The 27,952-nt window shown below is 38.8% G+C and overlaps 1 protein-coding gene across 4 annotated transcripts; it reads right to left on the reverse strand.

Annotated features, from left to right (window-relative positions):
• Positions 1-277: 277 nt before the first annotated feature.
• MDM2 (MDM2 proto-oncogene) lies at positions 278-27,826 on the reverse strand. Of its 4 annotated transcripts, XM_046012582.1 has the most exons (12): positions 27,229-27,826; positions 26,637-26,708; positions 26,399-26,483; positions 23,159-23,233; positions 20,776-20,909; positions 18,859-18,908; positions 14,984-15,051; positions 14,761-14,857; positions 8,715-8,875; positions 4,583-4,738; positions 3,808-3,885; positions 278-1,330 (listed from the first exon to the last, which is right to left on the reverse strand). In XM_046012582.1, exons 3-12 carry the CDS (start codon positions 26,477-26,479, stop codon positions 767-769), a joined length of 1,464 nt encoding a protein of 487 aa, XP_045868538.1. In that variant the 5' UTR covers positions 26,480-26,483; positions 26,637-26,708; positions 27,229-27,826; the 3' UTR covers positions 278-766. The 4 variants fall into 4 exon arrangements, with proteins under 4 accessions (XP_045868538.1, XP_045868539.1, XP_045868537.1 ...); XM_046012583.1 differs by lacking the exon at positions 26,637-26,708 and having other exon boundaries at positions 27,390-27,826; XM_046012581.1 differs by lacking the exon at positions 26,637-26,708 and having other exon boundaries at positions 27,229-27,825.
• Positions 27,827-27,952: the final 126 nt, after the last annotated feature.

The following is a 27,952-nucleotide window of genomic DNA, read 5'->3' on the forward strand; positions in this document are numbered from 1 at the left end:
AGAAAATAGCATTTCATAGCTGTATTAAACATTTTAAACATCATTCTCTCAAGTTGAGTCTTATTCGATGCCTTGGAGGTTCCCAACTGCATCAAACTGTCCATTAGTATGTGTACTGCCATACTGGGCAGTCTTGGGCATTCCAAAAACAGAAACACATTCAGACTTACCTTTGATTACCCAAACAGATGATATTCAAGTATAATTTCTATTTTAACAAAACTCATTACTACAAAAAAGTTTGTAAGATCCAAAAATCACATTCTTGAAACAATTCTTAATCATTTAATATTTTTATTTGTAAATCAATAAATATGTATACTAAACCTAAAAATTTAGACAATTTAATGCATAAGCATGGTGAATGAAACTATCTGCAGATTTGAATGTTTTGTAAGTAGCATAATCACTGCATACCATAACGTGAATGTACATAACTTATATTCAAATGTATTTTTTAAAATCAGGTACTTCTCTAAATTTTAAGGGAGTGGAAATCATTTAAGATTATAAAGAGTAAGGGTTAAAGATGAGCTATATGTCCAATTTTAATTACATTAAAACCCAAATATAAACAAAAGTGAAATTTTTCTAAAAGAAGTATTTATACTGCCCCTCCCAAAGTAGGTAAATTACACTACAGAGAAGAAATCTACATGTACAGATAATTTCTTCCATTGGTATGTGTAAAAAAATAATTTTATGTTGTCTAAATTTTTAGGGTTATATAGTTAAATATAAAGCTCTACTTTTATAAACACGTCCATTAAGGGAAATAAGTTAGCACAATCATTTGAATTGGTTGTCTACACACTGGACAGGGCTTATTCCTTTTCTTTAGCTTCTTTGCACATGTAAAGCAAGCCATAAGATGTCCTGTTTTGCCATGAACAATGCAACCATTTTTAGGTCGACCCTGGCAAATCACACAAGGTTCAATGGCATTAAGGGGAAAACTAGATTCCACAATTTCTTCTTTGTCTTGTGTTTCTTCCCTCTCAAACTCTTTGACATCTTCTTGGCTGCTGTAAATGATGCTATTAGAAGTTGATGGCTGAGAATAGTCTTCACTTTCTTGGGATTGGGAAGCTTGTGTGATTTTATCATCATTTTCCTCAGCACACGATTCTCTGGAATCACTCACTGAAGATTTTTTACAATCAGGGACATCAAAGCCCTCTTCTACTTGTGTTGAGTTTTCTAGTTTGGCTTTCTCAGGCATTTTCCCTTTATCTTCAGGAAGCCAATTCTCACGAAGGGCCCAACATCTGTTGCAATGAGGTGGAAGAGGAGGATTCATTTCGCTGCACGAAGTACACTTCCAATAGTCCTTCAATGAAAAAAGACAGTTTCTGTAACCGTTTAACAACTAGTCACAGCCAACACTAGCAACTGCAATATGTCTGAGGTAGAATCTAGCACAGAGTTCAATTTTCAGCACTTCATGTTTTACATAAAACATTTGACATGTAGCAATCTTTCCTCAAGCATGAGATTATAAAGTAGATAAAGTACATAATTTTTTAGCCAAACCACGCCAAAGAATCCTAAAACAAAAAATGTATTCACCGTGATCTTAACCACATCCCAATAAAGTTTTCTGTTTAAGGACACAGATACAGTTGGTTCATTTAGCTGAAAGTGTGATGTAGTCTTTTATTCTGAAATGAGGCCTGTACTCACTTCACTCCCTTAATTAAAGTCTCAACCCTGGATACTGTGGCCAACGTCCGTCCACCCAATCAATCTAGATGAAGCTACTGCTCAATGTGCCAGTGAAAAAGCCCGCCTCAGAAGTACCCTAAAACCTGGGCTCAACTGAGTTTTCCCTAACTTCATCCACAAAGGAAACACAAAACTTTTTCTCAGCAATCACTGCCAGCTAAAATCTGTCATTCTTGTCATTACCCAAAATGTATGCCCCTTACTTATCTATACTTCGTGTGTACTCATCTCTGTAAGTACTTGCTGCTTCTCCCATACTTCAACTTACTTCCCAAACCTTTCTACCATCATGCAATGTGGATAATAAACTCCCTTACCATCCCCAGACTCTTTAACAAACATATCCCTATCCCTTCTCTTAACTACAACATGGTTCTTGCCTAAGGATAATTTCCATGTAAACCTTGCCATGATTAACCATTTCTAATTTGCCTCACAAATGACCTCAGAAATTAGCAGCAAGGATGGAGATGATTTCATTCTCCCACATTAGTTCTTTCAAGTTCTCAAATTAGGTTGCTACCTAACTGAAAAACCAAAGACAAAAGTTTTGTGATATGGGAGAGAGAATGCTTCAAAGAGCCTAATAAATTTTAGAATCTATGTATGACACCAAATGAATCAACCAGTTACTTGAATTATTTTCTAATACAGCAAATTTTTTTTTCAAAAATCTTACAATTTCATCTTTTTTGCATTTGGATAACTTTTCAACTCAGCAAAAAAAAAAAAAAAAATGAGATTTCCCATTCAAATATAATTAAAGGCAGTATTAAGACAAAAAATTAAAGCATTAATATTCAATTAAAAAAACACAACTTACCTCAGGAACCCCAAGAAGCATATAATGTAAAATGTTTTTAAGTCCTGAATTCTTTTATTATTACTTTTGTTTTTAGAGAGGGAGAGAGAGAATCTTAAGCAGGCTCATGGTGGGCACAGGGTTGATGCAAGGATCCAAATCAACAACACTGAGAGCATGACCTGAGCCAATATCAAGAGTTGGACACAACTGACTGAGCCACCCAGGTACCCCTTGGTCCTGTGTTTTTTATTTTAAGATTTTTATGTATTTATGTTAAAGAGACAGCACACATGCATGGGTGAGCGGGGGCGGTGGAGGAGAGCAGAGGGAGAGGGACAAGCAGACTCCACCCTGAGCGCTGAGCCCGTTGCAGGGCTCATTCTCATAACCCTGAGATCATGGACATAAGCCAAAATCAAGAGTCGGGACACTCAACTGACTGAGCCCTCCAGGCACCCGTCCTGAACTCTTTTTTTTTTTTTTTAAGATTTTATCCATTTATTTGGCAGAGAGAGAGATCACAAGTAGGCAGAGAGGCAGGCAGAGAGAGTGGAAGGGAAGCAGGCTCCCTGCTGAGCAGAGAGCCCGATGCAGGGCTCGATCCCAAGACCCTGGGATCATGACCTGAGCTGAAGGCAGAGGCTTTAACCCACTGAGCCACCCAGGTGCCCCTCGTCCTGAACTCCTAAATAGCAAATCTTACCTACCACATTGCCTAGTACAGATCAACAAGATTGGCAAATGTTGATAACTGTTAAAGCTGGGTGATAAATACACCAGAGACACATAATCCTACTCTCTAGGCCATACATACTTGAAATTTTAGATTTAAAAATTTCGAAGTTCAGGGGCACCTGGGTGGTTCAGTTGGTTAAGCATCTGCCAGATGCTTTGACATCACAGATTTGACAGACAGAGATCACAAGTAGGCAGAGAGGCAGGCAGAGAGAGAGGGGGAAACAGGTTCCCCACTGAGCAGAGAGCCCGATGCGGGGCTCAATCCCAGGACCCTGTGATCATGACCTGAGCTGAAGGCAGAGGCTTTAACCCACTGAGCCACCTAGGCCCCCTGTAAATAAATAAAATCTTAAGAAAAAAAAAAAAAATTCAGTAACAGATTCCTACATAACAAATTAAAGAACAAAACACTTTACAACTTTCTGAAAACATTTTAATTTTATAGAAATTACCTCATGTCAGGAAGCAGACTAGGCATATTTTTCTAACCTTAACCTCTATGTTTTCTCAATTCCTTAAAAAGGCAGATGTATACTTACAGCTAAGGAAATTTCAGGATCTTCTTCAAATGAATCTGTATCACTCTCCTCTGCCTGATACACAGTTACTCGATATACCTAATAAAACAAATCCATTAGCATCAACTCATCATCTTTTTTCCTTAACCAGGAATGAAAAGCATGTATTACTATATATGAGAAATTCTGAGACAGAGGTCAAATGGAATAAGCATGAGGGTGGAAAAGTGGAGAACCATGAAATCCTGACTCACTATGGTTAAAAGGCAACAGACGGGATGTTTAAAATGAGTAAGGCAAAAAATTCAATATAAGCATTTTATAAATATGGAGATATTAAGTAACTGAAATAGCTAGCAATGTTGAAGGTAATCATCTCCAGTGACTTTAACTGTGTGCACACTCTTATAAAAAGTAAATTAATATTAAAAGAGGATATTTTTTAACTTTATTTTTTTAAGTAAACTCCACTCTACAATATGGGGCTCAAACTCATGACCCCAGGATCAAGAACATGCTCCACCTACTGAGCCAGCCAGGCACCCCAAAGAGGTGAATTTTTCTTAAAATAAGACTATTACAAGAATGTTCATTGACTTTATGCCATTTATAGTTACAAGAATATAAATCAGACAACATGGAACTACAAAAGCCTCAAGTCCACAAAACAACATTCTAGTTTGAACAAATCAAAAGTCAAAGATTAAGTGAAATCAGAATACATTATTATTTCAATTATCAATGAATATAGAAAATATTGAAGGACTTTAGACTATAATTAGAGAAATAAAACTACCTCATCATCTTCATCTGAGAGTTCTTGTCCTTCTTCACTAAGACTATAATCTTCTGAATCGAGAGACTCAACTTCAAATTCTACACTGAATTGATCTGAAACTGAATCCTGATCCAACCAATCACCTGATTGTTCACTTACACCAGCATCAAGATCCTAAAATCAGGGGGAGAAAAAAAAAGTTAAAGTACATTATCTTTTAAAAAAAAAAAAAAAGTACATTATCTTTTGGCCTCTTAGCTTCCTAGCTCATCCCTGCAGTCCTATTTCCTCCTTAGATCCCCCCTACACAATGACACTAGATTAAGATTCTGGGTTACTATTACATCAATATTATTTTCCCCACTCAAAATCCCTGTCCAAAAGACTAAATCCCTTTGACAGTCAAGGTTCACACAGGACCATATTAACATTGTCATCTTCTCTCCACCTAGACACTCCCTCTCCCGCAAATCCCCCCAATATGAGCAATCAGCCAGATCTACATTTTTTTTTTTCCTCAACCAAACTTGGCACTTCACCTTGCACACTTTACTTCTCTTACTGGAGTGAGTAACTTCATAGTTTTTAAGTCCCACTCATCCTTTTTTGCTAAAGCTTCTGTCAATATCACAATTAAAAGAGCACTTCTCCTTTTAATTATCTTTACTATTTACATATTAAATATATTTATATACATAATTATCATTTTAAACATAAATTATGCATAATTTTGCTCGCATGAGTCTTAGATATCGGAGTTATACACACCTTAAGAGTTAAAAACACATCTTAATCTCTGTATCTTCAGATTGGTAGAATGCTAGTAGCTACAACCCACATAGTAATTATGAGATTTATTTTTTTTAATGATTTGAGAGAGTGAGCAAACAAGCAAGAGAGAACAGGGGGAAGGGCAGAGGCACAGGGAGAAGCAGACTCCCCGCTGAGCAGGGAGCCTAACCTGAAGGCAGACGCTTAACTGACTGAGCCACCCGGGCACCCCATGAGATTTATTTTGTAATGAACTTTGAGAATAATTTCTTTAGAAGAGCTTTCAGACATGATTTTTTTTAGATTTTTAGAATTCTGCATCAGCTCATGTGGTTCATTTCATAGTGTAAGAACCCTAGTAAGACCATCAATCCCATAATATTTACGGTAGTGACTAACAAGAGGAACATATACAAAGCTGAAAGGTAGAACTAGAAAAAAGAGGAATATAAAGCTGAAAGGTCTAAGAATCAAGATACAAACATTCTTCTAGATTTGCCACTAAGGAGCTATTTAACCTTGGACATATTTAACCTGTAAAAACCACAGCTACTTCATCTCTGAGGGGAGTCTGGATTAAATGATCTTTAATATTTCTATTATCTATAAAAATGAAATATTTTATAAACACTGAGGTCAAAAGACTTTTTTATAGTGAAGTTAGGAAAGCAGTAGTAAAAGCAAAAATGACAAGCTGCATTTCTAATTTTTTTCTTAAGATTTTATTTATTTATTTGACAGATAGAGATCATAAGCAGGCAGAGAGACAGGCAGAGAGAGGAGGGGAAGTAGGCTCCTTGCTGAGAAGAGAGCCCAATGCGGGACTCGATCCCAGGTCCCTGGGATCATGACCCAAGCTGAAGGCAGAGGCTTTAACCCACTGAGCCACCCAGGTGCCCTGGCATTTCTAATTCTTAGCAAGGACTCTATTAACAGGTTAAAATTACACACCAAGCTAGGAGACAGCCTCTAATAAAGTAATCTAACAAACTGGATATGTCAATTAACTAGAATTTAGTGCACTAAGTTTAGAATATGGGGATAAATCACAAAACTGACTGAAGTCTCAGCAAATATCTTCTGAGGTACGGGTTGGCAAAGTAAAGCCCACAGCCCATCTACTTCTATAAATCCAGTTTTACTGAGCCCAGCCATTTCCTGTCGTCTACAGCTGCTCTAAGCCTGACAGCACACTGAGTAGCTGCAACAAATACCACTGGCCCACAAAGCCCAAAACAAGTTCCTAACTGGCCCTTTATAGGAAAAGTTTGCCAACTCCTGTTCTAGGGTGCTATGAAGAAAGTAAATTAAAAGCTGTTTTTTAACATTTTGGCTAATGTCATTCTGTTTTGAACATTAGCCAAAATGTTAAAAAACAGTTTTTAATTTACTTTCTTCATAGCACCCTAGAACAGGAGTTGGCAAACTTTTCCTATAAAGGGCCAGTTAGGAACTTGTTTTGGGCCCTCAAGTTTATCTTTCCCATCTGTAAATGGAATTTGAGGCTACTGAAATATATAAACTGCCAAATACAGAGCCTAGAATATAGCCTTAGTTCATCAATTTACTAAACCCGTAAGAAAGATGGAAGACGGATTCAATTTTCAGACTGGCATGTTTGCCCTCAAGATCCTGTATTTTTTTGCATAGCATTTATTAAATGTCTCAATTACCTGTTTCATTGTTGATGATGTGTCTCCCGATGAGGGCAGGGGCCATATCTACCCTGACTACCACTCCACCCCAGTGCCAGACAGAACCTGGCACAGAAAACACTGGCAGACTGACTGACTGAAGAACTTGCTCTCTCTGCCATCTAGTGGCCTACAGAAGTAACAGCTCTGGTAAATCCCAACTCTGGAGCGTCCACCTATATCCATTAAAATCACTGCTTGGAAGAGAAAAATGTAACATAATATGTATAAGAATTAACAATACAGAAAAAGTAAGAATAAGGTTACTATCACAACTGACTGAGTCCCCTACACCTTCTAGGAACTTCAAAATGATCATGAATATCCAAAATAATGACACGGAGGTACTGCCAGATCAAAAATAAAAGTTCCATTTTTCATATTGTAAAGAAAGATAATATTCCATTTGTCAGGAATTCTTGTTAGCAAAAAAAAAGATTTTTTACCAAACTTCTTTCAATAACATCTTTGAAGAATTTTACTCCTAATGCTTTGGGATTTTGTATCAATAATCAGAAAGTGCTAAAACTCTCCCACCATCCATGCAGTAACATACCTACATTCCACAGCCTTAGTAAACAGACCTTTCCCGATATCTAGGCCTTTGTATGGCAAATGTGTACCTTAGACTATGGTGACTAATTTGTTGGTAGTTACAATAATAAAGATACTGTTACTCTAAATACTCAAAACAAACCTGCCTTAGAATTCTAAGACAGCTAACTGAATCAAATTTGTTTTGTTCCCTTGTTTTTTAAAAAGTAAAACAACAAATCCTCAGACTACCCTATACTCCAATTTATTTGAATTTACTATTGGTGCAGTGGCTCACAAACATTCTCCAATATGTAGGATGACATTAACAACTATTAATACTGGTACTAATCTTACCAACACACCCCACAACTATCTCCCATCCTTCTCTCAAACCTGGGGTTGGGAGTAGAGATGATCTATACAGGAGCTTTATTTTTAAATATTTATTTGAGAAAGAGGGAGAGAGCATGCGCACATGCACGCATGCACAAGCAGAGTGAGCAGCAGGCTCCCCACGGAGCAGGGGATCGCAGGACCCAGGGATCATGACCTGAGCTGAAGACAGCCACTTAAACCAATCGAGCCACCCAGATAGCCCTAGTAGTTTTTTTTAAGATTTTTTTTTTTTTAATTTATTTGACAGAGATCACAAGTAGGCAGAGAGGAAGGAAGAGAGAAAGGAAGGGAAGCAGGCTCCCCGCCAAGCAGAGAGCCCGATTCGGGGCTCGATCCCAGGACCCTGGGATCATGAGCCGAGCCGAAAGCAGAGGCTTTAACCCACTGAGCCACCCAGGCGCCCCAGCCCTAGTAGTTTTATGGGACAGAAAAATTGAGCACTGTGTATGACAGCAATTGCATAGCATATAAGTGCATTTTATCCAAACCCTTATTAGGACTGCTAAAACTGGATTTTAAAAACAAGAGTCTTTTTTTTTTCTTTAAAGATTTTATTTATTCATTTGACAGCACAAGCAGGGGGAGCAGCAGGCAGAGGGAGGGAGAAGCAGGCACCCCACAGAGCAGGGAAACCCACGCAGGCCTCAATCCTAAGACCCCAGGACCACAACACTAGCGGAAAGCAGACATTTAACTGACTGAGCTACCTAGGTGCCTCAAGAGTCTTGTTTTATTTAAAATGAAAAGATTACCGGATTTGATGGCGTCCCTGTTGATTCACTGCTACTGCTTCTTTCACAACATATCTCCCTTATTACACACAGAGCAAGGCTTTCATCAAAGGAAAGGGAAATACTATCAGACTTGTGGCGCTTTCTCTGCCGTTCTCCAGGTAGTTCATCTGAATGTTCTTCTGGATACATAAAGACAGACAAGTTAATTAAAACCCTATATTGTGATTCATTTAGCAAATAAGCTGCCTTAAGTACCTACTTGTACCAAAACTTTATTTCAATGAAATTAAACAGAAAAACAGTCAATTACTACTATTTCAAAAGCGAACACTTCTACTGGTTCTGTCCAACTGAGAGCTATGACAGAATGCTGTATTTTGGGGCACCTGGGTGGCTCAGTGGGTTAAAGTCTCTGCCTTTGGCTCAGGTCATGATCCCAGGGTCCTGGGATGGAGCCCAGCATCCGGCTCTCTGCTCAGCGGGAAGCCTGCTTCTCTTCCTCTCTCTCTGCCTGCCTCTCTGCCTACTTGAGATCTCTGTCAAGTAAATAAATAAAATCTTAAAAAAAAAAAATGCTGTTTGGTTTTTTTTAAGTAAGCACTACACCAAATATAGGGCTTCAACTCACAGACCCAAGGTCAAGAATCACATGCTCTATTGACTAAGCCAGCCAGGTACACCCAGACCACTACATTTTAAAAAATCTTTTCAAGCTAGTGGGGTATGTGGCCGGCTCAGTAGGAGGAACACGTGACTCTTGATCTTGAGGTCATGAGTTTGAGCCCCACATTGTGCATAGAGATAACTTATGTACATATGTAAATAAACTTAAAAAAAAAAAAAAAAAGCTTTTTAAACTTCTTTCAGAATGTCATCTCCATTAAGTCACAACTTATTTATTTCTTTTCAAAGATTATTTATTTATTTGACAGACAGAGATCACAAGTAGGCAGAGAGGCAGGAGAGGGATGGGGGGAAGCAGGCTCCCTGCTGAGCAGAGGGCCCGATGCAGGGCTGGATCCAGGACACTAAGATCATGACCTGAGCCGAAGGCACAGGCCTAACCCACTGAGCCACCCAGGTGCCCATTTCACAACTAATTTAATACATGCAGAGCTTTCATGAACTAATCTAAATTTTTGTTAAAAGCATACTGTAGTATTATGGTTAGCGAAATAAGTCAGAGAAAGACAGTTATCATATGATCTCCTTGATATGAGGAAGTTGAGAGGCAACATGGGGGGCTTGGGGGTTAGGAAAGGAATAAATGAAACAAGATGGGATGGGGAGGGAGACAAACCATAAGAGACTCTTAATCTCACAAAACAAACTGAGGGTTGCGGCGGGGGGCGGGTAGGGAGAGGGTGGTTGGGTTATGGACTGGGGAAGTATGTGCTACGGTGAGTGCTGTGAAGTGTGTAAACCTGGCGATTCACAGACCTGTACACCTGAGGCTAATAATACATTATATGTTAATTAAAAAAATAAAAAAATTTTTTAAAAAGCATATTGTAGGATATAAGATTTGTTTCTGAAAAGAACGAAAAATGTTTAATTTATTTAGATGGTCTTTTTTTTTTTTTAAAGATCCACTTTTTTTTTTTTTTTTAAGATTGTATTTATTTGACAGACAGAGATCACAAGTAGGCAGAGAGGCAGACAGAGAGAAAGGAAGGGAAGCAGGTTCCCTGCCGAGCAGAGAGCCCGATGCAGGGCTCAATCCCAGGACCCTGGGATCATAACCTGAGCGGAAGGCAGAGGCTTTAACCCACTGAGCCACCCAGGCGCCCCAAGATCCACCTATTTTAGAAAGAGCAAGCAAGCATGAATGGGAAGGGCAGAGGGAGAGAATCTTAAGCAGATTCCATCCTCAGCACAGAGCCCGAAGCAGGGCTGAATCCCCTGAACCATGAGTCAGATGCCCAACTGACTGAGCCACCTTGGCACCCCCTACTTAGAAGGTATTCTTAACATTCCACAATTTTCTCAGTACCCTGTATTTTTAATAGGAATCAAAACCAGTGATGGTTTATTTTATTTTTAAATAATGAATTATCTCTGATTTAGAATGTTACCAAATCTGTCAGGAACATAAATATGAGTCTTACCATGTAGTATATTGAATATAAAGATAATTTCCAAGTGAATTAAAGAGCCAAACACAAAGAATAAAACCATCCAAATACTTGTAAGAGAATATTCTTGTAATACCAGAATAAGGAAGTGTAACACTGAAAAGCTCTCAAGAAAAAGTTTACCAAGATTAGACTATGTTAATTAAGGTTTACACGGCAAAATAAAATGTAAGCAAATCTCAAACTAGGAGAAAATATCCGCAACATACATAAAACAGTTACTACCCATTATATACAAGTCCTCCCACCAATTAAGAAAAACAAAACCTGATTTAAAAAATAAAAAGTCAAGGGACGCCTGGGTGGCTCAGTCAGTTAAGTGTCTACTTTTGGCTCAGGTCATGATCCCGGAGATCCCGTACAGGGCTCTCTGCTAAGCAGGAACCTGCTTCTCTCTATCCCTCTGCATCCCCTACTCACACATGCTCTCTGTCTCAAATAAATATTAAAAAAAAAAAAATCTAAGATATGAAAAGGCAATTCACAGAATACAAAGAACTAATAAACGTATGAAAAAAATCTCCTACCTCTTACTGACCATGGACATGCAAATTAAAACAAGATACCATTTTTCACCCATAAGAATTATGAAAAGTTAAAATGAGAGAGAGTTTCAAAAGATTTGAGAGGACATTTTTATACACTGTTGGTAGAAATGTAAAATAATACATTTTGTGGGCAACCTCTATCCTAGAGATTGAAAGAGAAATACCTGCATAACCACTTAAGGATGTATGTGGCAAGGTGTTGACTGAAGCCTTGTACGTAAGTACCAAACAGGGTTATGGGATTAAATAAACTATAATCCATATGCCTGAAACAAGTACAACTTGCACACCTCTGCTCACTCCATTTCCTTCTCTTGACCTTCCTAGACAGAAGACCTCTTTTCCTCTTAATTCCCCACTGTTATATCCTATATTTTAAGCAATTCTGTGTTGATCTCCATAACTAGATCACAAGTTCTTTTTTTTTTTTTTAAGATTTTATTTATTTGTTTGACAGACAGAGATCACAAGTAGGCAGAGAGGCAGGCAGAGAAAGAGGGAGAAGCAGGCTCCCCACTGAGCAGAGAGCCGGATGCGGAGCTCGATCCCAGAATCCTGGGATCATGACCTGAGCTGAAGGCAGAGGCTTTAACCCACTAAGCCACCCAGGCGCCCCTAGATCACAAGTTCTTAATAAAAGTTCTTAGTCATGTTTGTATTACCTATAAAAGGTGATCTTGGTTGAAACCTAAACCATGCTGATTCATAATTTTTACCTCCATAAATAACATTTGGGGCTTTTTTTGTGACTATTAAAGTATTACTCACTATAGAGATCTTAAAAAAAAACAGAAAATTTTTAAATGTATATCAATTGTAGTGCTACCACTGAGACTACCATTAAAATTTTATTGTAATAATTTTCCAGTTTTTTAAATTTCCTTTTAAAAACATATTTGAACCACACTAAAATGTACAATTTGGGAGTCGTTTTCTCTGAAATCTTCTTTTATATTACTTTTAATGGCTGCAGAATATGGTGTCTATGACATAGGTCCATATACAATTTACCGTTTTTTAAAAAGATTTTATTTATTTATTTGATAGAGCATGAGCAGGAGGGAGAGGCAGAGGGAGAAGCAGACCCCCAGTGTGCAAGAAGCCTGACACAGGGCTGGATCCTAGGACCTGGAGATCATGACCTGAGTCAAAGGCAGATGCTTAACCATCTGAACCACCCACATGCCCCTATACTGTTCATCATAATTCAGCGATTTAGTCCACAAATCTGAGCACCTGCTTACTGTCTGGCACAGTGCTAGGCCGTAGGTATACAAAAGTGAAGTCAGCCATCATCCCTGCCACCAGAATTTCGAATTTAATTTTGAATATCAGGGCAACTGAAACATAATTATTTACAAGCTATAATGAGTACTATGAGAAAACAAGCAGGGAGCTAAGGAAAGGAAGAGAGAATCGCTTTTCTGGCTGGTTAGAGACAGCCTAAAAACGAGGAGCTGATCATATAAGCAGAGATAGGAAGAACTGCTGGCAGAAAAAAAAATCTGTCCGCAAACATCCTTAAAGAAGGAAGGATTTTTGACTTGAGGAGCCAATTAATTAGTACAGTGGAAACAATAAAGGTGGCGGGAAAAGGCCAAAAACCAGGTTAAAGGTAGATTATGGACTTGCAGGCTGAGGGAAAAAGTGTGGCGTTTTGTTTTAAGATTCTTCTTTCTTCCTTTGAGAGAGAGAGAGAGAAAGAGAGTACAAGCCAGGGGGAGACGGAAAAGGAGAAGCAGACTCCCCACTAAGCAGGGAGCCCAACATGGGATTGGATCTCAGGACCCTGGGAGCATGACATGAGCTGAAGACAGACGCTTAACCGACTGAGCCACCCAGGTGCCCCCAAAAGTGTGGGTTTTATCTCAAGTATCAAAAGTGGCTAAGTGGGAAGAGATACAATTCAATTTACCTTTTACCATCTCTTTCAGTACTACATGATGGAACACAAAAGCCAAGAGCAAGAAAAATCAGAATGTTGTTGCTATGGTCAAAGAATTCATGAGTCAAAAATTCAACTCTGCTAATTTGATAGCCTAGGAAAGACACTTCTGTATTTTTTTTTTTAAAGATTTTATTTATTTATTTGACAGAGAGAGATCACAAGTAGACAGAGAGGCAGGCAGAGAGAGAGAGAGAGGGAAGCAGGCTCCCTGCTGAGCAGAGAGCCCGATGCGGGACTCGATCCCAGGACCCCGAGATCATGACCTGAGCCGAAGGCAGCGGCTTAACCCACTGAGCCACCCAGGCGCCCCACTTCTGTATTTTTTATTGTGTATAAAGCAAAACCACTAAAATCCATCCCCTCCCTCCTATTTATCAGTCATTTGTATTTACTATGAAAATCTTGGGTTTTTGCCCTTTTGGCTATATGGATTTTGATATTTTAATCAATTATAGGGGATTTTTTTTTAAAGATTTTATTTATTTATTTGACAGATAGAGATCACAAGTAGGCAGAGAGGCAGGCAGAGAGAGAGAGAGGAGGAAGCAGGCTTCCGGCTGAGCAGAGAGTCCGATTCGGGGCTTGATCCCAGGACCCTGGGATCATGACCCAAGCTGAAGGCAGAGGCTTTAACCCACTGAGCCACCCAGGCGCCCCATAGGGGAACTTTTTATGTAATAACGGTATAGCACTGTCAAGTTTAAAGTGAATATCCTTCAAATACATTATAATTCTCATTTCTCTTTTAAACTTATTTGGAATTCATTTTGGCATATGGTACAGACAGAACTTGTTTTTTCTTCCCCAGATAACTAACCATTTGTTCCAGTCTCATGAATTTAACAAAACATCCTCTGTCCTTACCGCCCTTTGCCGTCATGTATACTCTAGTCCAGGTTTGTCTATTCTATCTCATTGATCTGCTGAACTCTTCTTTGATCTGAATCTTACAGTTTTAGTTAGTATGACTTTTAACCAGGCAACAGCCTCCTCCACTACCTTTTCTCTGTAAAAATGTTTTAGCTATTTTATCTCATCCTCAGGTCTAGAGGTTAATCATTTTGCTTATTTTAAACTCAGTGGTGTGTTTTGTCACTTATTAGAAACAACAAATATTTTAACTGGTAATGTAACTAAGGACTTAAAATAAGAGTTTATACACTTGTTCTCTATTACCTTGAATAACAGGCTGCTGGCTAACTATGAATTCCAGTGGAGCCCAGGAAACTGTACCTGCTATAGTCAACCAGAAAAATGTTGCTAAGAAAGCAATTTTTAAACCAAATAAATCACATAAAAATAAGAATGAAACTCAGAAATTCACCTAAAGAAAAAAAAAAAAAAAGCACAATTTCATTAAGTCTACATGCATTAATTTTATTGGGGAATAAAGAATGAAAAGCTGTTTGAAAGTGTCAAATAATTATATATACCTGTCTCACTAATTGCTCTCCTTCTAGATGAGGTAGATGGTCTAGAAACCAAATCTGAAGATGAAGGTTTCTCTTCCTGCAACTCTTGCAGAGGGTCCTAAAGCATCCAAGAGGGGGAAAAACAAACAAAAACGAACTTTTAACACCAGGAAGCTAAAAATAATTTAAAATAACCTAACTTTCAAGAAACATCAAACTAGAATGTGTTCATTTCAAAGATTACCTTTTGATCACTCCCACCTTCAAGGTGACACCTATTTTCACTCACAGATGTGCCTGAATCTGATGGTTCTGATGGAGGAAAAAACATAACAACAGAGAATCACAAAATAGGAAAAAAAACTAGTTTGTCAGTCCAAGACAAACTCCTTACACAATTTAACCTTTCAACAAACAGTAAATGTGTATCTCCCAGGAGCCAAACCCATGCTAAATACTGGAGATGTAAATAAGATAATTCAATTTTATTTTATTTTATTTTTTTAAAGACCTTATTCATCTATTTGACAGAGATCACAAGTAGACAGAGAGACAGGCAGAGAGGAAGGAAGGGAAGCAGTCTCCCCACTAAGCAGAGGGCCTGATGCGGGGCTCGATCCCAGGATCCCAGGACCATGACCCGAGCTGAGGGCAGAGGCTCTATCCCACTGAGCCACCCAGGTGCCCTAAGATAATTCAATTTTAATACAGAGTAGTTTTCATTAAGAGTAATAAAAGTATAATAAATGGGATAAAAGAAGTATTATAAGATAAATTAGAGAAGAATACAGAGCAATGATTATTTGGTAGGGACAGGGCAGGGTCTGAGGAAAAAGGAATCAGAGAAAGTTTCACATAGTAGAATTTGAAGCAGCAGGACTGAAACAGGCTATTCCAGACTGAGGAACACCCTGTGAAAAAAGCATCCAGAACTGAATTACCAATGTTTTGTTGTGGGGAATTACAGGGAGTCAATTATTCCTGGTATGTAAACAGGATGACAAAGGCCCCTGTGTGTCTTGTGAAACTGCACAAGGTAGGCAACAAGCTGCACTTTCACCCTCTAGCCTGCATCATCGCATTCCTCCCAGCGACACTTCAGAAGCTGCCCTGTCGCACTGCTACAGCCACTCACCATTAAAAAGGTTTAATCCAATAGATAGAACTGATCTGCTAGCTCACAGCAAGTTTCTTATCCAGGGAACAATAAGGAACTCCTAACTGGTCATTTTAAGCAGAGGAGCAACAAATCACTTTGGCAAAATGGAAGAAAAAGAGAGCAAAGGCAGGGAAGCCAGTACTAAACAGTTACAACAATAATACAAATGTCAAAATATTAAAGCCTAAACTAAGGCATGGAAAAAAGATCAATTCCAGAGAAGTTAAAAAGGTAAAAACCAACAAGGCCTGGTGTCTGATATAAAAGGCAAGGGAGAAAGGTGTCAAGGACTCCAAGATTCTGCCCTGGATGGATAAATGGGTGGTACCATTCACCAAGAGAGAAACTTCAGAAGGTAAACAGATCAAGAAGGAAAGATAATGAATTAAGTGGATGAAACTCATTCAGGTAGGTGGGTTTAATTTGTACATGGATGTACAGACCTAGAGCTCCCAAGTCAAAATTTCAGATAGGAAATATGCAGTTGCCAAAGGTCATAACTAAATACTCTGTTATTCCCTTGGAAGCATTTTCATTTTAATAGGTATATCAGGCCCATGCATTAATATTCTGGAATTATTCACGTTATCATAATAGTTTCTTTATATTATGGGTTATGTATTATACTGATTTTATTTATTTTTTTTTTTAAAGATTTTATTTATTTATTTGACAGAGAGAGAGATCACAAGTAGGCAGAGAGGCAGGCAGAGAGAGAGGAGGAAGCAGGCTCCCTGCGGAGCAGAGAGCCCGATGCGGGGCTCGATCCCAGGACCCTAAGATCATGACCTGAGCCGAAGGCAGCGGCTTAATCCACTGAGCCACCCAGGCGCCCCCTGATTTTAAGTTGTACATATAGACAGGTTATATTTTGTTTTAATAGAAGACCTGTTACAACTCAGATGTAATAAAAAGGAAGTACTAGGTGTGACAGGTTGAGAACAGTTACAGGAGTTCTGAAGTTAATTCTACTAACTAAAACCTGAAACAAACCCAGAATGGAAATAACCTAAGTAATCTACAGGTTACCATCTCACTAATATAATTTTCCTAGTAATCTACCAAGGTTTCTTTACATGAATGAATGAACACATCAGGGATAATATTTAAGAAAACTGAAAATACTACTATAATAATATAGTTGTTTTATTTGCCTTCATTTGATTTTATAAAGAGCTTTGTAAAACATTAAAACATATCACCAGCCTAACAGTCACTTTTACTCTAGGATAAGACAGTGATGCCCTTTTCTGGGTCTTAAGCCCTAACTATGGAAGAGGATTCAACTCAACACATTTATTAAACATCCTATTAATAAAATACTGTAGTGTTGATGCATAATGCAAACCTGATCAGGATACAAGAAAAAGAAATACAAACAAGTATAATAAAACAACATAACAATAAAGTCTCAATACAGACTAGTGGAAGGACAAGAGTGGCCGGTTCACTTCAGGAAGTAAACAAGCTTCCAAGAACAGTTTTTAATTGTAATTCAAGACTGGGCTTTAAAAGGTCTATGGTGTGTTGGAAGCCAGCTAGCTACTGGTACTCAAAGTGGACTGTGTACCTTTCTTACCAACTCCATATATGTAGCCTGAAAATGGCCAAGATGGGAGTTACTTACACCATGGAACTCAGCAAACACCAAAAAGCAGGGCTTTTCCCCCAGAAAAGTGGGTTGTTAAACATTTATCAGCATATCACTGTGTATGTTTATCTCTCTGAAATAAAAACTCAATGCTTTCATCAGAGTATCCAAGGAGTATGTAACCCAAAAATTACCAGTTAAGAACTGCAAGTCTACAGGTATGGAAATTAAATGCCACTTACCTGAATAAATTGATAAAAGTTTTATCTATTATAAAAATAAACAAAAAAGGGCTCATCCATTCAAACTGTCCTACTTAGGTATCTGTATTACTTCCCAAGCCTTTTAATACGTTTCAAGGTTTGATCATATGTTGAGTAAGCATGGCCTTGAAATTATCTACCTTTCAGAAACAACAAATGTTGGTGCGGATGTGAAGAAAAAGGAACCCTCATGCACTGTTGGAGGGAATGCAAAGTGGTGCAATCACTGTGAAAAACAGTATGGAGGTTTCTCAGAAATTAAAAACAGAATCATCACTGATCTGGTAATTCCACTACTGAGTATTTGCCCAAAGAATACAAAAACACCAATTTGAAAAGATATATGCAGCATTATTTACAATAGCCAAATTATGGAAGCAGCGTAACTATCCATCAATAAATAAATGGATAAAGATGTGGTGTATATATACACAATAGAATAGTATTCAGCCATTAAAAAAAAAAAAGAAAGAAAGCCTGCCATTTGCAACACTATGGATGGACCTAGAGAAAATAACATTAAGTGAAATCAGTCAGAGAAAGACAAATACCATATGATTTCACTCATATATGAAATTTAAGAAACAAAACCAAGAAAAAAGAGACAAAACAAAAACCAGATTCATAACCATAGAGAACAAATGATGGTTACCAGAGGGTAGGTGGGTAGGGGAATGGGTTAAACAGGTGATGGGGATTAAGGAGAGCACTTGTCATGATAAGCACCTGCTAATGTATATGGAATTGCTGAATCACCGCATTGCAAGGCTGAAACTAATATAACACAGTATATTAACTATACTGAAATTAAAATAAAAATATAATTTAAAAATAAAGTGTTTAATACATGTTTGTGAAACCTCCCCCACCGCCAAAAAGAAACAAACAGAAATTATCTTTCAAAACAAATTCTAATACTGACATCCCAAGGCTTAAATTGATGGAATAAGGTATTTAACTTTACATATCGCAAATATGCATTAGAACCTTAGTATTACGTTGTTTTAGTTCATGCAGTTCATTTCTTCCTGTTAAATGACTCCACATACACAGAATGTGTTCAAAATACTTTTATGGTGTTTTTATGGTGTTCAAAATTAACTTACCATGCTGATTGACTACTACCAAGTTTCTGTAGATCATTGTATATATTTTCCTTGTAGGGAGGAAAAGAAAAGATGTACATTTTAAAATAAAAATGTACTAAACTGGACTTGACCAGACTTTTAAATACATATTAGTATGAACTATACTGTACACAAACTAAATTTTAAATCACTGTATTCAAACTATATCACTGGCAAACTTCTAGATCCTAAAAAGCATCATGATAATTAACTGCACAATAATTATATACAGTTACTCTTACTAATCACGAAGGTCTCTCCAGCTGAAAACCTTAGTATCTCCATTTCCTGAAATGTGCCTTCTTTGGACTTTACCAAAAGACCCAAGGGAATGGGTGTGAAGGCAGAAAGCAGATTGATACATGTATTTTCAAACAGAAAGTTTTTAGCCCTGTGCTTAAAGCTTAGAAGTAGACTGCCTAAAAAGGCAGTAGGTCACACAAAACCCACTATAGGGGAACTTGATTTTGACTTCTATTAACCATTGACCAATCACCTAATGGATTTTCTTTCCCGATCTTAAAATCTATTAAAAGATGAAGTTTCCTTCATTCATTTAATAAATACAGACTGAAAAGCTACTATGAACCACTGTTCTAGAAATGGGAAAAAAAGGAATAAAATTGTTTTAGGTGAAAAGTATTCATCCCATTTATCAAGATATACATGCATGCTAAGGCTCCACACAGACTGTGCTAAACCAAATAGGAAAAGGAATTCCAAATGTAAGGCAAGAAAGACTGTAAAAAGTCTTCAGTTCCCAGTAGAGTAATTTTAGAAATGTTATCTGGGTTAAATTCAGCAGATTAAGTGCTATAATGCTATATGACAGAATCTCCAGAGTAAGGCTCAAACGTAAGCCTTTACCACGGTGTGGTCTAAAGATTGTCTTTGACAGTAACTGCAATAATAATATTCTTTAACACACAGTAACTGTGACTAACATTTATTTATTTTTAAAGATTTTATTTATTTACTTGTCAGAGAGTGCACACGTGCACACAAGCTGGGTGGGGGGAGGGTAGCAGCAGGCAGAGGGAGAACCAGGCTCCCCGATGAGCAAGAAGCCTGATGCGGGACCAATCCCAGGACCCTGGGATCAAGATCTGAGCCAAAGGCAGATGCTTAACCAACCATGAGCCACCCAGGCATCCCAATTTCTTTTTTCTAAGATTTTATTTATTTATGGAGTGCCTGGGTGGCTCAGTAGGTTAAGCCTCTGCCTTCGGCTCAGGTCATGATGTCAGGGTCCTGGGATCGAGCCCCACATCGGGCTCTCTGCTCAGTGGGAAGCCTGCTTCCTCCTCTCTGCCTGCCTCTCTGCCTACTTGTGATCTCTGTCTATCAAGTGAATATATAAAACCTTAAAAAAAAAAAAAAGATTTATTTATATGAGAGAGAGCATGCACGAGCCGGGGGAGGAATAGAGGGAGAGTGAGAAGCATGCTCCCCACTGAGCAGGGAGCCTGACTAACAGCTCAACCCCAGGACCCTGACATCATGACCTGAGCCAAAGTGAGACACTTAACTGAGTCGCCTAGATGCCCCTGAGACTAATATTTAAATGATTTCTATGTGTCAAACACACACATTGTCTCTTTATAACCTCGACATGAGGTATTTGTATTATGTCTATAAGTAGGGTAAACTGAGGCTTAGAGAGGGTGTCAATTTACCTAGTCACACAGCTAGTAAATGAGAGCTCGGTCTCAAACCCAGGTTTATAAGATTCCACAACTGAGGTTCTAAAGCAATATGCTATATTACTAAATTAAATTTCAGCATCTTTTATATATACAGCAACAATTTTTCTCTGACAAAAGACGGTGAAGATGGAGGTAAACTGAAATGTTTGCCCAGCTGGCTTTTTACAATGCACTAAGCTGAAGAATTTACCTGTGCTCTTTCACAGAGAAGCTTGGCACTCCAAACAAATCCCCTAGAAGATCATTGGAACAATACACAATATGCTGTTGCTTCTCATCATATAATCGTTTAGTCATAATATACTGGCCAAGATAAAATATAACCTGAAATAGAAATGGGATTTCTGAGCATTAAAGAAAATTAAATGTTAGTTTCAAACACATTCAATATCTCATTTATCTAAAGATGGTTAAACAACCTGCAACCAGACCCATAACTGAAAGAACAACCATTCTTGTACTCTTAAAAAAGCTCTTAAATCTTCTCCTTTTAATCTGATGGGAGTAGACACTGTTTCTCCAACTCACTTAAATAAAGTGTATGTGTATGACAGACTTTAACTCTGCCCTGATACCTAGGTAATACATACTAGGAAGAAGGGAAAAGGCAGCAAAATGCAAAACCAGTGAGAGCAATAAAAAGCTGCAAAATCAAAACATCAACTAAAATAGAGCAGTGACCTGGAGTCACTTAGCAAATATTAAACTGTCCCAAACACCTCTCAACAGCCTCTGAGGTCATCATGAATGAGGACCACAGGAAAGTGACCAATTATATCTACACAACAGTTTGGAAGAATTCTGTGAATAAAATAAACTCTTGAAAATATCAATATAATCTATGCAATAATAATCAAAATAGTAACCCTGAATCATGCGTATCCAGTTAAATTCTGTATGCCCCACTAAGACAAAGAAGTGATACATCTTAAGACATCCACATACAAACCTATTAACCACCTAAATATGCACAAATTTTTTTTTTTACACTTTAGATGTACTTTTACAAGTACTGTCTCATTCTCCTGATATTTCATAGAATTGTTTTCTGTATTAGAGGTAAGGAAATGGGACCTGGTCTTCTGACTACTAGTCCAGTTTTTTTCCTACTATCCCATACTAGCTGTCATCACTCTTCCATATGCCCCAGAACAAAGATCCTGCAACTGAAACCTCAGACAATAAATATATATATATTTCTATTAGATGGTTTTGCATAAGCATTCTACACCTTTATAATGGCCCAATCGATTTTCTCCTCCTTTCTACTACTAAATGCTTGCTTTTTGTTTCTTTAACCAATTAATTATGTGATGATAATGAGGTCAAACACAAGTCATCAGCCCTAAATGCATCCTTAACCTTGAAAATATCCTTAATCTCAACACCTCCCTGCAAGCTCCCCTACCATCTGTAGATTTAACTGGTTAAGCAGGCCTCAAACTTAAAGGAATATTCCCTGGTGACTATGGATTGAAGATAAGTTGATAAGTGGGAAAGGAAGAAGAGAACCTTCACACCTACCAAACATCCCATAAGGAAGTTCAAAAAAAGTGTGGCTGAAAAGGAAAATGGTGTAGAGTCTCTTCCTGACCCACTATCCTCATGTAGGTAAGTTACTTCAGTGTTTTAAGCAATCTGGGCCCCATAAACTAAGTGGGAGAGATAGGGGAAAGGCACATTTCATTCACAATGAAATTTCGCCTAAGATGGCCCAGTCTCTCACTGAAAATCATGCTTCTGTGCACAAATTTAAAGCTAGAGAACATTACATTGAAATGTATCCATTAAATAGAACATATGTTCATGAATCAGCTCACCTCTATCCCAGAAAGATCAGTATACTGTACTCATGTATTTCTAGTGCAGAAGTTCTTAACCTGGGATCCATGGATGCCCAAGAAGTCCTTGGATAGAATTCAAGGGGTCCATTAATTTGGATGGAAAAAAAATTTCTATCTATATTTTCACTAACTTCTAACTGAAATTTAGCTTTTCCTATTATGAATATAGGCAACAAACCACAAAGTATTAGTAATACCTGTGATTTCTGTCACCAATACAAATCACAAGTGTTTTCACATCATACTATGCTTGTTGTAAACATCTGAAAATACTAACTATACTCACTAATTTGAAATTACATTTATTACATCTGCTGCTAAATCTTTTTATTTAATGTGTTAATTAAAAAAACTGCACTCAAAAGAACACATATATCACAAAATTGTCTACTATTTTGATAACTCTTTTACATAATTTGTTTCCTTTGTAATCCTATACATTTTGGTTCATGCATTTAGAAACAGGACTCTGAGAAGACTCTACCAGTCTGCCAAGTGGGTCCACAGCACAAAAACGCTAAGAACCCCTACAGAACCTCCCTGTCTCACAGTTCCTAGTGAGAAATGATATTCAAGTACAATTAGAATTTCAGCTTCAAATTATAGTCCAAATGACAATACTTGGTATTACTGCTTACTAAAAAATCCCTCAATATAACCAATTTCTCCCCATGACTACATGTTACTAGCAAGATATTAGTTATCTTGTTAACTCTTAATTTAGCTTACCTCTTTCATAGTATAAGTGTCTTTTTGTGCACCAACAGACTTTAACAACTTCAAAAGCAAAGGCTTTGGTCTAACCTACAAAGAACAAAAAGCTGCTATTATACTTCCAAAATTATTCCGCAACTGTAAGCCCCAGAGCAAGCATTTCCATGAAGATTTTCAGTAAAGGTAGGAGTTATATTTAACAATCTCACAAGGTTAGAACTCAAAAACTAAGTCATGATGTTTTCACTAAATGAAACAGTCTATAGAAACTGAGTATCATAGACTATCAAGGCAATTTGGAAAAAAAATGCTGAGATTTCACTACTATGCAAATAATCACAGAATCCTCAAGTATCATTAGTTGCAATCAAACACAGTATCCATGCCAAGGCAGTGAAAATTAATTCTTTTTCCTCCAGCCATTTCTATTATCTGCTTACTACCTTACAAACTTAACTATAAATGGAATACTCCAATGAGATTACCATAAACTAAACTCCAAAATCCAAGAGAAAAGGGGAAGTCTTCAGGGTAGATCTGTTTCCCAATCTTTTCTTTCCACACATCAGGCTCCTGAAAGCTGGAGGACTTAAATAACTAGCAAGGATAATTAAGAGCAGATCTGAGGCTGCAACTCTCAACCCTCAACTACAAACCAGCATTTTCTTCTTACCACATCATCCTGCCTCTTAGTGGGTCTACTTTTCAAATATCTACTGAAAAACACTTATTGAACTTTTACCATGCACCAGACAGTGCTAGGTATGGAGGATGATAAATACAGCAGGCGTTGTATTCAAGGAACCTACCAACTAGATCAAGGGTCAATTTTTTTCTATAAAGAGCAAAATAGTAAGTTTTTAGCTTTTCCTGCCAGATGGTCTAACTCAGAAGTATAGATATGTAAACCAAAGACCATGGCTACATTTCAATAAAACTGTATTTACAAAAATAGGTGGAAGGCCAAATATGGCCCACAGGCTATAGTGTGCCTGATCCTGATCTAGAGGTTTTGCAAGTGGTATTGAGAAAGTAACTGGCAAGGAGGCAGGAATATAAGATACTCTTTCCCCCCGTTGCTGCATCAAAATCTTTAAAGCTCAAGTGTCTTTATAGTTTGCCACCTCCACACAGACTGGTGCCTCTGTACCTCTCTTCAATACCCCTGTCCTCTGCCTAACTTTGAAATCTAACAGCATCTTGGTTTGGCATCTAACTCTCAAAACCAGATTTAAGAAAATTGCCTATTTCCAACTAATCAACAGACTATTATTTAATAACCAAAAAACTGGGCACCTGGGTGGCTCAGTCATCTGCCTTCACCTCAGGTCATGACCCCGGGTTCCTGAGATCGAGTCCCAATCCAGCTCCCTGCTCAGAGTGGAGTCTGTTTCTCCCTCTCCCTCAGCACCCTTCTTCTGCTCACGCTCACTTTCTCTCTAACAAAATCTTTAAAAATAATAATAATAACCAAAAATCTTAAAATACACAGTAAGCGCGGTATTCAATCATTAACTCTTCTGATCACACCTTTTTGTGGGTATCCTTACACATACACTTTACTTTCAGGCTACTTAAAGAATGAACTCTCTCTTGAGAGATAAAAAATTACTTTTTTCCCCTCTTAAAATTTTATGTATGTTATATTAAGTTCAAACTTCACAGAACAACTCAAAGTAAAAATCTGCAATGGAAAGCCATCAGTTTTTTATTAAGACCTAAAAGACATGCAATAAGAAAACCATAAGAGAAAATACCATTCTTAATCTTACATTTCACCACAAAGAGATATATTCCAGATGAAGATCTAGATGTGAAAATTAAAAATACCACCAGAAAATACAGGACTATAGCTGTATAATCCTGGAATGGGAGACTTCTTCCAAAGCTTGATATGAAATGCAAAAACCAATAAGTCAATAAATTTGACTTCATAAAAACATTCTCAATAGGGAAAACACAACAAAATTAAATGCAACCTTTTTAAATGATAAAAGTTACATATATTTGGGTGCCTAGGTGACTCAGTTGGTTAAGCAAATGCCTTCAGCTCAGGTCATGATCCTGGAGTCCCAGGATTGAGTACCGCATCAGGCTCCCTGCTCAGTGGGGAGTCATCTTCTCCCTCTGACCCTCCCCTCTCTCATGCTCTCTCTCTCAAAAAAAAAAAATAAATAAAATCTTTAAAAATAAAATAAAAGAAGTCTGGATATGAATTTCTTTAAAAAAAAAGTTACATATATTTGAAACACACAGAACTACTACTAATTAAGAAAAACACAATAAACCTAAAGGAAAAGTGGATGGACAAGACCAAGCAAATCCAGAAGAAATAAATGATTTAACAAATGACAATATGCCCAATCTCAAGAGAGATCAGGGAAATACAAATATAAACAATGATATAGAATCTTTTACCACAAAAACAGCAAAATAATAATTAATAATATTAAAAAACTGATAATATTCAGTGTTGGCAGTGGTGTAAACTTTCACAATCTTTTGTTAGCAAGTTACGAATAGCAATCAAATATATGCATAGTTTAGGACCCAGGAGTTTACTTTTGTATACAAAATCTTACAAGAGTCACATAACATAGGATACACATACAAAGCAGGACTATTTGTAATACTCAAAAACTAAATAGGTTTTTAAAAAACCTATCTGAAAAAACCTATAGCAGAGGCATAAATTTTTAGAAAGGTACACTAATGCTTTGGAACACTAGGGAGCCATTAAACAGAATTCTATAGATTCACTGACATGGATGGAATTTGCACCACACCTGTCTTAACAAAACAAGACAGTAACAGATTAAAATTTGCCCTTATATAGAGACACAGGAAAAATCTAAAAGGAGACATGGTTAAAAAAAAAAAAAAAAAGACTAGAATTTTCAAAAGCTTTCACTTTTTACATTTCTGTAATGCTTAAGATCTTTACAAGCATGAATTGCTTTTATGACTTTTAGACATCTAAAAAGTTAAATGCTGACAAGTCAAAATAGAAAAAAACGTCAGTAACAAACATAACTTCAGCATCCATGCTTAATGGAACTCAATTTTAAATCCAGGGTGATAAAGGACTAAGAAAATAAATACCGATTCTTACAGTCAGCTTTTACATTTGTCCCCAGAGTAAATGGCAGAATTTAAGCTGTGTACATACAGTTTCACTTAGAGAACAATACTGTAAATGGGGTCTATGGAATTTAGTAGATCACCTCAAGTTACACTTGAGACAAAAATACCAACCAGGGTCTCTTGTTCCGAAGCTGGAATCTGTGAGGTGCTTACAGCACCATCAGTAGACACAGACATGTTGGTATTGCACATTTGCCTACAAGTGGGAAAAAGAAAGAACACAAGATAAAAAGTTTAAATAATGAAACGTCTGTGGAAAAAGCCAGAGTCCTACAGAAAGAATATAAATAATGCCCTTAAGTACTGCATGTATTAAAACTAAAGCCAGTAGTAGCAAGCGGGTCCTTACCTAGATCAGGGTAGAGTAAGTGCTCTACGTCGCTGACCCCGGGTACCTATCTGTAATCGCCGGCGAACACAGCTAGGGAAAAGCATGGTTTAAATAGCCCCAGCTGGAGACAAGTCAGGGCTTAGCTCCTTCCACTGCGTCTTAGGAACGTGTCCGAACTTGACCAGCCCAAAGGGAAAAGCTGAGTCAACTTGCCCACAGAACCGGCCCAAACTCGCCCAGACACGGCGCCCGGCTCATGCAGGCTACAGAACAGGCACCTGTCATTATCCTGACCGGGAGCCGGGAGACAGCAGACCACAGCGCAGCACACCCCCCGCCCACATGACCTTTACCCCGACCACCAGCGGAGCCCCCGGGCCCCGGCCCGCCCGAGTCTCGGGCCCTAAACCCCGCCCTCCTCCCCGGCTGCCACAACCTCGCGTCCTACCAACAAAACCTCCCCAAACCCACGTGCCCCGCGCCCCCCCCCCCCCAACCACCAAACGCACAAAGGCTGCGAGCCGGATAGAGGCTGCAAACGACAGCGCACAGGGGACGACCCAAGTCACAAAACAAACCCAGAACTGCTCACGCGCTTCCCGGCCGGTACCTGCTCTTCACCAAGCGGGGTTCTCCGCGCTTGGAGTAGGGGGGAGCGGAGACCCGCGAGACTCCCAAGTTCCCTTTACGGGGCGCGCAGAAGCCCGACGCCCTGGGCCTCAGCGACCATTCCACTCGCGGGGCCCAGGCCACCGGGGCGCTCCCACGCACCAGGTCCAGAGAAGGAGGCTCCTGGCGGCGAAAGCGGCAGAACCTCAGTAAGGGGAGTCGGGGCTGCCTCCGAGGCTGCGGCTCTTGCTCTATTTTCCTTCCAGCCACACAGGGCCACAGAAGCCCCAGAAAGAGCCGAGCCAGCCCAGGTACGCCCGATGCGCGCCCCCTACTGCCCGAAGAGAGCGCGCCGGAAGCCGCGGCTCATCCGGGCGTTTACGCGCGCGCGCGCGCCCAGCCACAACCACGTCGGCCAATGGGGGGAGGGGGCTGAGCCCTCCGCCTCCGCGAAGGGGCGGCCCGGGAGCGCGGCGCGCGCTCCGCTTCAGGATGGGAGGGGCGACGGGGCCCCCGCGCTACAGCCCTGCGTCGGCCTCCAGTGCTGCTGGGTGCGGTTCGGCCCCCCACGCGCCGCGCCTCGTTTGGCGCGCGACCCTAGGGACGTCTTCGGCCGTTGTGCTATTTCTGTCTGTCATGTGTTTACAACTCCCTGCAGCGGTGGAAACGGCAGGCACCAGGCATATTTAAGTGCCGCTACCAGAAACGAAACCAAAATTAACAGC

The sequence above is a fragment of the Meles meles genome, chromosome 7, assembly GCF_922984935.1.
Source record: "Meles meles chromosome 7, mMelMel3.1 paternal haplotype, whole genome shotgun sequence".
In the NCBI taxonomy this organism is placed as follows: Eukaryota; Metazoa; Chordata; class Mammalia; order Carnivora; family Mustelidae; genus Meles; species Meles meles.

Excerpts from the sequence above, each read along its gene's own strand:
- MDM2 (XM_046012583.1), bottom strand. The coding sequence starts at position 26,479 with ATGTGCAATACCAACATGTCTGTGTCTACTGATGGTGCTGTAAGCACC. Across the intron at positions 20,910-23,158 it reads ACACTTATACTATGAAAGAG|GTTATATTTTATCTTGGCCA; the intron begins GTAAGCTAAATT and ends TTTCTATTTCAG. Across the intron at positions 14,858-14,983 it reads AAGGTGGGAGTGATCAAAAG|GACCCTCTGCAAGAGTTGCA; the intron begins GTAATCTTTGAA and ends TGGATGCTTTAG.